The 11052-nt window shown below is 40.3% G+C and overlaps 1 protein-coding gene across 1 annotated transcript in view; it reads right to left on the reverse strand.

The window, feature by feature from the left end:
- The window catches only part of LOC103760233 (transmembrane protein 132D), a 236947-nt gene extending 226171 nt beyond the window's left edge, over nt 1-10776 (reverse strand). The window contains exon 1 of the mRNA XM_018076205.1: nt 10527-10776. Coding sequence (XP_017931694.1) covers nt 10527-10605 — 79 coding nt within the window. The 5' untranslated portion in view covers nt 10606-10776. The remainder of the gene's footprint in view (nt 1-10526) is intronic.
- Nucleotides 10777-11052: the final 276 nt, after the last annotated feature.

Raw genomic sequence — 11052 nt, forward strand, 5'->3', positions numbered from 1 at the left:
GAACAAGTGCAAAGAAATGTACAAGGATGCAAACATGAGAAGATGAAGAGGCCCTGAACTTGGATTCAGTATTGCTCAGATGGTCCATAAACCTTCAACCAAACTAGCCAGGAAGTGCAAGAAAACCTGCAAACTGCAAAGATTTACTTAATTTGAAAATACTGCAGGCACAGCTCTGCCCTTGATCACTTATTAGATGATGCTGAAACTGCCTCTTTGCTCAGGTGCAAAGAAGGAATCTCTTCCAATTTCTCCCAAATGGCACCACCACGTGCCCACTCCACAGGCTAAAAATGCCAAATTGTCTTTATTGAACAAAAGGTTCCAAAGCTAATGACTGCTGTGAGTTGTTCTTTACTGTGAACACACTGAAAAGCTGCCTTAGCCTCCTGGTCTCCTCACTCAAAATGCCACAGCAGCAGGAAGATTGTTTTTCCATGGGCCTCAGCAACAGTTCTTCTCAAATAAACAGACAGCTGGAAACAAAGGTTCAAATATCTTCTGCTGGCTCCCTACACAGATCTACAAGGCAGGACTGTGACCATACAGGGCATAGAGAAGGCAAGAGAAACGCTTCAGATGGAAACATTCACCTCAGCTGGAGGTCAAATTCCACACAACTTAGAAAAAAAAGGACTTTAAAGAGTAGGATTGTGTCTGATTCTCTGTGTGTCCATATCAAGCTAGCTCAGAAGTTCAGAAGAATCTGTTTATTTTGACTTTTCAGTTTTCACATTCCATCAATAACATAAGGGACCAGCCAACAGTTCCTCTCACCATTTCATCACCACCACTACCCACTGTGTTCACAGGAAGGAGCTTAAAATAAACCCCAAAGACTTTAAGGGGCAAAGAGGAATGAAATATTTCTAAGAGCTGTACCATCTGCCAAAAAACCCCTGTTTTTTCACCATAAGTGGTTTGTTGCATTGTTAATACAGATACTGAAAATATTTTCTTTAATAGTTTACTGACACGGATTTTAACAAAAAGAAATACAAAAACATGTTTACTACATCTTCTGATAAAAGGCTTTTTATGTTCCCTTATTCATGTAACTGTTTGGAAAGGCTTAGATAGCTTATTAATTGTAACATCAGGGGATGGGATCTACTCAATCTCTAAGAATATTTTAATCACACAGATGCTTTCATTATATCTTTATTTTTTCCCTTATCCTACTCTTCTTTTCTACTCTTACAGGGCTCTGAGCTGGTCATGTCATCCAGTGATCAGGGCAATCAGAATGGCACATTTAAGCTTCTAACTTAGACACTGGCAATTAATTATTTAAATGTGGCAAAATGTACATTCTGATCTGAGAAGAGAGGCAGATGCTGCATAAACAGCAAGTAAAACAGATCCTGCCCTGAACACCTTGTATTCTGAGTAGACAAGACAGATTGAAAGGGAAAGGGAAAGCAGGGAACTGGAGTGATTTTTCAAAGGTTACAGAAAGCCAATGGGTACCCTGACTCCTAAATCACCATCATGAACCACCACATTCCCCTGCTTTCATAAAGACGACGACTCTTAACAAGGCAAAATGATTGCATTTCTGTAAAAGGATAATGATACCTGACTTAAAAAAATGGGACAGAAAATAATGCTTTATAAGGTCATTTAAAAAAATAAACTAGTACTGTTAGAACACCATTCCAGGCTATCAGTCATTTTCCTATTTCAAAGCCTATCAAATAGAGATATTTCTGCCTCCACTAAATATCAAACTCTATGTAATCCTCAGTTTTGTTGGAGAAGCCAATGTTCACGGATAGCTTTTCTGAGGAGATTTTGTTTATTTTTAAAAATACAGAGCATGCTGTCAGGGCTGTAGTACAGGCTGGCTCAGTGGAAACCCATTAAAACCACTTTACTGGGCAGATGGTGTCAAAGAGTCAGAAGAATATAACAGAATCCCACTGTGCACAAGTGTTCAGTATGCAAGAAATCATCTCGTATCAGACAACTGCTGCAGGGGACACAGTCAACCACAAAGGATAGAGCAGAGCACAGCTAAAGTCATGATAGGCTTGCAACTGTTTGCCCAATAATATGGAAAAATATATGGAATAAGAGAACCTTAACTGATAAACCCAAGGGGAAGTAGGGGAGATCTGTGCAGAGCACCACATCAAGCTTTGAAAGGCAATACACTGCTTTAATTGTTATTCACTGAAGGTGTAGCCACTCTTTGTCATTCAGAAGGATCACCCAACTCAGAGAGGCTAAAAGAAGATTTGAAAAGTGCCCACTAAATTTTGGACCCCCATCTTTCACAGCCCCATTTCCATGTTTGCTGAGCAGCTGGCATTTCAGTAGGATTTCTACAAATGGGTACAAAGAAACTCATTAGAGACACCTGGAAATAGCCTTGCCATAACAGTATTATATCAGAGGTGCACTAGCACACCAGTAGATTATAAGACACTCTTTTTGCATATATTCCTTTTCCATTCTCTTCTGCAGGAGGTAGGTCAGGTTCTTCTAGTGTTTTCATTTGGCTGTCTAATTCTGTAGGTGAGCATAACACCTCAAAAAGCACCTAACTCTTGAGTTAAATAGATCCTAAACAGAATAGACAGAGTGAAAACTAGTGTAAGTGGGACAGATCAGTGAAAACTCTGAAAGTATTCATCCTGTGCTGCCTACAGTGTAACCAAGAGGGGTAATAAACTTCCAGAGTGTGTGTTCTCCTCCTTCCTCTGCTGGGCAGAATCAGGGCTGCTCAATTCTGCCCCAAGCCCTGACTGCATAAAGATACTCTTCTTCAGCTTAAGAGCTACAGACTTGTGAACCTGAGCAAACCAGATCCTATTTTTATTTCTGAAAGCAAGGTAAGGGTGACAGGAGTGTAGCTGCAGGTACATGGTGTTTTTACAGGCTTATCACACTGGAAAGTTCTGCAGAGCTGAGTAGTTCCTTCAACAGTAGCTCAAAACAAAAGCTCCAGAAACAACATCAAGACCTCCTTTATACCAGGAAAACCCAACAACACACCCTGTCTGGAAAGGTGGTAGTAGGAAAGCAAACAGTAAAGCAGTAAGTTAAATATGGGAATGTACCACACATAGACAAGAAAATTACCCACCCAATGTGTTCCACCAAATTAAAATTAACCCAGCCAGGCTGATTACATTAAGATGGAGATGCAAAGCTCTGAAAGATAAATACAGGTATTTCAACTACAGGCACATGTAAATCACCACTATTTTCTTTTCTTAAAGACAAGTAGAATGAGTCACCATGGCTCAGCAGAAAATGGAGGATACAATTATGTGCTAATCCAGAATCTTTGATAAATGAGTAGATTGAAGACTAAGTAGTATTGTTTCCTTTCCTATCTTATGGATTGGATTAATATTCAGAGACACTACTGACTAGCGATCTCTGCCAACTTTGAGTTCATTCTCTTGCACAATGAATTTACATAATGCATCCTGAAGACATAAATCTGCACTTTTAAAAATATAAATAAAAAGTAGGTGATGTTGAAGGCCAACAAAATTCAAGTTTCTGAGGCCATTTAGCAACAGGTGAGACTAAACTCTCTGACTTGGAGGATTTGTTTTTAGCATGCAAGACATGCAGACTCATCTGTGTGATTATCTGGACATCTGCCTTGTTCCTCAGCAAGAGCTCTGCAGACTGTCTGCTCAACAGTCTGCCTACCTTGAAAGCAAATAGATCAAAAGGCATGTAGAGCATCCTGGTTCAGCTAGACAGGACACTTCTCCTGTTGCTCCTTAGTCTATCTTGTAGAGTTGTAAACCCTAAAGTCTAAAGGGTACGTCAACATCTTTCCACCCTTCTGCTCAGAGCACTCATTGTTGTTACCCCTGCTGCTTTTTTATGCATAACTGGGTAACTCATTTATTTTGTTCTTTTTGTAGGATCTACATTATTCAATGTCCTTCCTCCTTCTCATATTTAACAATCTGCTGGTCATTTTCAGATGTGCTTCTGTTCTGCTCACTAACCATTACCACAGCAAACCAACACCTTACCCAAAACATCTCACCAGTGCTGTGACAAAAGCCTTCATTCGCAAATAAAAACCCAAAGAGCTAAAAAACCCAAACCAACTCAAAGTAAATTTAAAAACACAGTTGGATGGGCCTGTGAGAAAGTGAAGTGACTACAGGAGGAAGGAAAAGGCCTTTTGTTTTGTAAATTTGGGAAAATGTGGCAACATTGACGAATGCACTGCTGACCTTTTATATGTTTTCTGTACAAGAAACAAAACTGTGCATTTTGCTGAGTGACTTTCAGGGGGTCAATTGTCTGCAATACAGAAAACTCCCTTGAGAAACCTTTCTGGAAAGCTTGATTTGAAAGGAAAAAAATCCAGAACAGTAAGGGTGTAAGAACAAACAAATATATCTGTGAGTACACAGGAAGCCTTTTAGGGAGTTAATTGACCCTACAGTGCAGATGCCATCAAGTGACTGGCAGGCTACTTCTGTGCTGCTTCACTGAACCACTTCTCACTGTTGATTTAAGTGAACCTGTGCTGCAGTGGATTAGAAACACTCACACCAGCAGCAACTGTGTTTGAAGTACTGAGGCAATACCAAACTGTTCAGAGCAACACTGAAGTTACTCCAGTTAATCTCACTACGGTGGTTTTTCTCAACCCTTTTAAGGAAAAGAGCCATCTAACTTTCTGAAAGACATCCAGACCATCTTAGGCAGTGTCCTGGTTTTGGTATTGTCACAAAGGCCTTTGTTTACAACCAAGCACAAATTGGGATGCACTCTGAAAGCAGCCTTGTTACTTCTATTTCCTCCCCTTGGTTTTTTCTAGCTTGCACGCATAAGGTTTCTGGCACTGGTTTCACAACACTGCTCAGATGTTCTATGAATCACCACTGGTGTGTGGGTTACAGGCTGAAAAACACCACTCCAGAAAACTCTGTCTACACTCTGAATTAAAGCCTACTAAAGGCAATGAAACCCCATATAGTGGCTGGGATGGGCTCTGGATCACCCCCACCGTGGATCAATAGGTAGAATATCTCATTTCACAGAGCAGGAGGTTGTATCAACCTCTGGGGCAAGTTCAAGTCACACTACTAAAGCAGAAAATGGAAGTTTGCATAGATACCACCCAGGCTGTACTTTGGAAGGTGAAGAGTTTCAATCCCTTATTAGCTCTGTGAGGCCATCAGACTGACACCTGACACGGGAATTAAGTCTGTGCAATGAAAGAAGAAATCAAGGATTTGAAGAAGCCAATCCTCATTCTACAGTTAAATGTCCCCCCCACATTTCACATGAGGAAGGTGAAGTAGCCTAACACCCTCAAATATGTACTTTATAATCATAATAATTACTGTTATCTACATGTCTCGGAACTGTTTAAAATCCACTTCATTTTGAACTGCCCTTAATAAGGCAGCAAGCAATATTACAGAGACTGGTGAAAATCAAGTAATTTAATGTAACACTTCATAAAACAAACCTGTGATGAATCTCAGCTGCCTCTTGGGCTTCTCTGTGATCAATCTGTCTGGAGTCATGTTTATGTATCCCAGGACTGCCACCACACTTGGCATCCACAACCACCTCAGGAGGCTGATTTAATGTGAATGCAGCATGAAAAAAATCAGATTATCTTTTGATTCTCTCTTTTATTAAATAAAACTGATCTTTATTGAATAAAGCTGCTTTTATTAATGTCTGAAACACTGGTTGGTGTCACAGAGCCTGCCAGTCCTATGGAACTAATAAAAGACAAGACAGAAGTAAAAAATAAGAACATTACAGGGAAATATTAGAAACCAAACAACATTAAGCCAGTATTGCAGCTGACAAATAAAACCTGGGTCTAGCTGTAGAATCTTTTAGTTTAGACTGAATTTATTATTTTTACTGAAAGAAATGGGGCTTTTCCCACAAGTGCACTGTGGCAAGAAACACAATAAGACCAGAAAAAAGTTCCAGCTAGTTTTCCCTTCCCTTGTGTAATATCTCAAATGACTGTAAGTTCAATGCAGCTGGGACAAATCATGAAAACTTTGGTTTTAAGGGAACAGCTTGAACCTTAAGCTAGAAAGATTTAATTTCTCTTCGGGGTTTTACAGAAAACTTTCTGGGTTTCTGCACATAAGCAAAGTTTACAAGAAAACCTCCCAGTGATCACACCTGTACTTTATGCTCATCTGAAAGCAGCATGCAGTATTTTCCATACATATCAATTGCACAGTTGGAGCAAGAGATGCTTGTGATGAGTCTGTCCACAATATCAGCACTGTTACTTTGAGAAAAGGACTGTGCCCCTCATCATCACCATCAAAATATGTCAACATGAACTGAAATTCAACCCTGAACTGCTGTCTAGTCGCCACCAAGGAGAGGAGTGAAAAGGATACATATCTTAAGTCAAATAATCTTTGATTTTAATCACATATGCAGCACTGTTTTCAATTTTTAAACTACTATCACTGCTCCAGAGGAATGAACTCCAAAGTAGTGCTAAAACACAGGTTGCTGCACTCCTCAGCTTTTCATTTTCCATGTTTCTAAGTCCAGAGTGCACTTCAATGTCAGTGGAAGATCTGCACATCTTCAGGAATGACCCTCAGCTGCCTGGAAGCTGGAGCATCCCCGACAAGCTCATCTGTGGTTCTCTGTACACCACCACCCCCATGAAGCCAGTAAATACACAAGTGAGGTTAAATTGAATCAAAGGAGCTTCCTATCCAACTGCAACTCAAAAGATACAATACATTGAAATCATAAGTGAAGTGCCATGTGAACAGAATGACATGTTCTGATAAAAATATCATCATAGAATCAGTAAAATTGCATAGAAAAAGCCAAAGATAAAACTTGTCCACAATGAGACAAAAAAAATCTCTAAGATTCAGTGGAAATCAAGAGGGTTCAAAGGATACTGTAACATGGATAATTCCAACAAAAATAGAAGCAGTAGCAGTTTAAAGTAAAATAGCCAAATATTTCTGTCCTGTAATGTAACCAAAACTAACCACTTGGGGGGTTTATTTGTTTCCCCACGCTCACTTTCCTGTAGTGACAGGTCATTGTCATCAGTGCACATGTGTTATCCACACCTCTATTTATGGGAACACTCTCGGGGGGATACAAGGAAACCCTTCCTAACACGGTTACCAAGCCTCCATTTTTATAAAATTGAGAGAAAAAGAAAATCAAACCAGCAGTTCTGTGGCCTGAGATGTCATTAGAGAGTGATCTGCAGGAAGATTTCAGCCCTGGGTGACAGAGAAGAACACAAAAACTCAACAGAACATAGGCAGAAAAAAAAAAATCACTAAATACTCACTTGTTTTGTTACTGTCAACTTAGACCTGAAATTTGAAATTAAACTGGTTTTTATCTGACAACAAACATTTGTAATAAAAAAGGCTTCTCAATCTTTAGTCTCACAATATACATCCTAAAATTGTTTAGCATCTTACAGGAGATGCTGCTTTTCTTCTAGACTTAAGCCAAGCATGGAACCTGGAGTTCAAGTAAAGTATTGAAGTTTTTATTCTTCTCCCGTAAAGCTAATGGGTTTCCCCTTAAAAAAGGGAACAGTATGTCCACATTACTGTGCCTGTTCTATCAGTCTGGGGTTTCATTATCATCACCTCGACTTGGTTATTTTTTAACTGAAGACTTCTGAAGAATTTCTTTTGGTACTGATATCAAATAGCAAAATACCAAAGGGACCGAGTGCAAGCACTGCCTCCCTAGGACTGGCTCAGGAAAACTTCTAGTTGAAGTCAAAGATGTGAAATGCAACTGCCCCCATACCTACAGTTACAGAGCTTTATAGTCTCTGCCCTTACACACACATATATCCAATTAGACTGACAGCATATTAAAACATGTGGATTGTATCATCACTGACAAATCGTCCTGGTAAGAACTGTAAGCTCATTATTGAAAACAACATTTCATTTCTCAGGCTGGAGCTCTGCATTTACAAGATAAAAGCAAAGCAAAACCACAATAGCATTCTCCAATCTTCAACATTATTACCTGAAAGATTTGGAAACTGTGCAGTAAAAGGTGTGTTGCCATGGTTCTGAGTAATCAGCAACAGCCCTATACACAATAGACAGCTGATTGCTGTTGCATGTTAAAAGCCTTTGTATCTCTTTAGGAAAACTTTGTCATCATGTCACAAATGAGAGAGTTTTTCTATTAGCAACAGAAAGGCATCAAAGAAACATGCCCTGGAGTAGTAATCACGCCTGAATTTTTTTTTTATTTTTTTTTTTTTTGTGTTCATCTTATTATGTGGAGCAGAGTGGGAATCAACCTTTTACACTGTCAAGTTTATGTTGTAAATCTCTGGAACAGCCTGGTCTTTCCTAAGGTAGAGCAGTGCAGATGGAGTCTGCTACCAAAGAAAAAACAGACAACTGCACTGAAGGTGGATATCTGTGTTAGTGAACAGCAGACTCCCAGCAATCACACAGCAGTAGTATCTTGGATATCTGAAATGCAAAGTAAATAGCACAGCTAATACCAGTAATTCTGATGGGATCTCATGTGTCTGGTTTCACAAAATCACAGAATTCCTTAGGTTGGAAAAGCCCTCTGAGATCATTGAGTCCAACCATTCCCCCAGCCCTGCCAAGGCCATCACTAACCCATGGCCCCAGGAGCCACCTCTCCATGTCTTTTTAATTCCTCCAGGGATGGTCACTCCACCACTGCCCTGGGAAGTCTGTTCCAGTCCTTGGCAACCATATGGTGATGCAATTTTTCCTAATATCCAACCTAAACCTCCTCTGGCACAACTTCTTTCAAGACATATCAGATTTAATGAGACTTCACAATCATAATACACAGAAAAATCTTACTCATCAGTTTTTATAGCATTTTATAGCATATCCGCCTAAGAGACTTCCTTTCCAAATCCAGTCTTCTGCCTCTGTACATCTTTCAAAAGAGATGTAACATTTTGGAATAAAATCACATATTAATGCTACAATTGCTGAGTTGGCAATAAAAGAAACATTGTACTCTCTGAGATGCCACTTCTACCCCAATCCTAGAATGAGCTGCAATCTCAATCAAACACTATGTTAAGTGTTAAGGCAGCAAACTGAAACACAGCAAAAAATACAGGGGGTGAAGAAGTTAATATTCTTACTGTACTGTTAGCCTATCCACAGTACTGATATTGCTTAAATAAAATACATAATTTACGAGCTAGCTGGGAAATCAAAAGCTACTGGTGTGCAATGAGAATGAGCAATCTCTTGAAAAGACTCTGACTTCTAATCCCTGCTGCTAATGCATTTCCAATTGCAACTTTAGAACGGTACTTATGTGGGCACTGAATTTAGGGAACATTTGAGAAGACTTATAATTTTGTTCAAGTCTTTCTTTACCCTTCCTAAGGAAGAAAGGAAGAGAAATGAATTTGGTGCAGGGAACCACAATAGACATACACAGCTGTGTAGTTTGCCTTCTGTCAGTAAGTTCAGTTCTGGATACAAACTAATTAGTAAAAACAACTCAATACCAAAGAAAACTGCTGATCTCTAGAAGTGTAAGAAGGTGTTAAGAATAATTAATACCTTTTTTTAATAGGGATGTTTCTAAGAAGGGCTCTTTATCAGTATGTTTGCAAAATCATAGAGTAAATGCATATGCTATTATTCCTCTCTGAAAACTAAACCACGTGAGAACTTCAATTTTGTTTTCCTGCCAAGATATAGCTGTTGATGCACAATATCTGCTCGGTAGAAACGTGTATTTCTCCTAATTTGTATTCCACAGGAATTATCAGAATCATCTAAATTAAGTATTGCAAGAATGCATTCACTTTTTGGCTGAGGCCATCGATGAAAACTTGGAAGTTTAAATGCACTTAAGCTTTAAATGCACACAAAAATATGTGCATAGTCTATGGGCTGCTTTCCTGATTCTCACTGCAAACACGCTCGAGGGCAACAAGAAGGTATCACTGAGTTGTCTAAGTCATGCTGTCAGGACATCCAAACTCTATTTAGCATGCAGAATGTCAGACACCTGGTTCAGGATCCCATCAAAGCTTTTCAGTGTTCCAGTAAGTAGGTGTTTCTCTGGTCCAGTAAAACGCTGCCAGCCGGTCTGAGAGACAGGATTTTTAATTCTGAAAAATTACTCAGAAGATAAGAGTGGGGCAGCCAACTCCACTAGCATGGACCTCTGGAGACTTCAAATTCCCAGATAACAAACCCTTTGTAATCCAAAGATGAGTTACCAGCTAAGCTGAGCAGCAGCATCTACTACATGATCAAAAGTACAATAGGGAGGTAACAAATGCCTCACTAAACGGGTAGACTGTTTGTCACAGTCGACCAAGGAAAAATCCTGCCACTCAGGATTTCCCATCGCATCATCCGTGGTTTTGACTAGCACATGACTCCCCCCAAGTCTTTCAGTCGTGAATTGTGGGTATCAACATTCAAGGCATTACAGACAGAGGGGACAAAGGCTGGGTATGCAAAATAAGAAACAAGATGCAGTGAAAAGAGAGAGAAGAGATTGAGACTTACCTTTGGAAAAAACTGCTGCCAGGCTCAAGAGGAGAGGTGACAACAGATGCCCCATATTGCTAATCCCAGAAGCACACATCCTAGGGTTTGTGGAGCAGCTGGGGCTCAGTTGCACACACTTTGTAATCAAAATAAATATCGGTCAGCTGGAGAGGCTACATTTTCAGAAAAGGTCATCTGGAAAGAGCAAAAGGCATTTCCTTCGCAGAAACGACTTACTTCTTTAGCTTTAACCCTCCCCCTTCTTCCCTCCTTTCTTCAAAACAATGATGCTGCGAAAGAAAACCCCTCTCAGTAAATAAAGAGGAATCAGTTCCGATTCAAATCTCAGTCCGGAGCCTCAGCAGCCCCCTGCCCCTGCACCCCCCGAGCCGGCGGGGCCGGGGCTGGGCAAGGGCCGTGCGGCTCCTCGGGAGGGACCTCGCTCCTGCCCCGCCGCCGGGATGCGCTTCACACAGCCAGCGCCCGCATCCCGGCGGAAAAACCACGGCGGCTCCCCGGGCGTCACCAAAGTTTTCCTTTAGGT

This window comes from Manacus vitellinus, unplaced genomic scaffold, assembly GCF_001715985.3.
Source record: "Manacus vitellinus isolate BGI_N305 unplaced genomic scaffold, ASM171598v3 scaffold_31_pilon, whole genome shotgun sequence".
Lineage (NCBI taxonomy): Eukaryota > Metazoa > Chordata > Aves > Passeriformes > Pipridae > Manacus > Manacus vitellinus.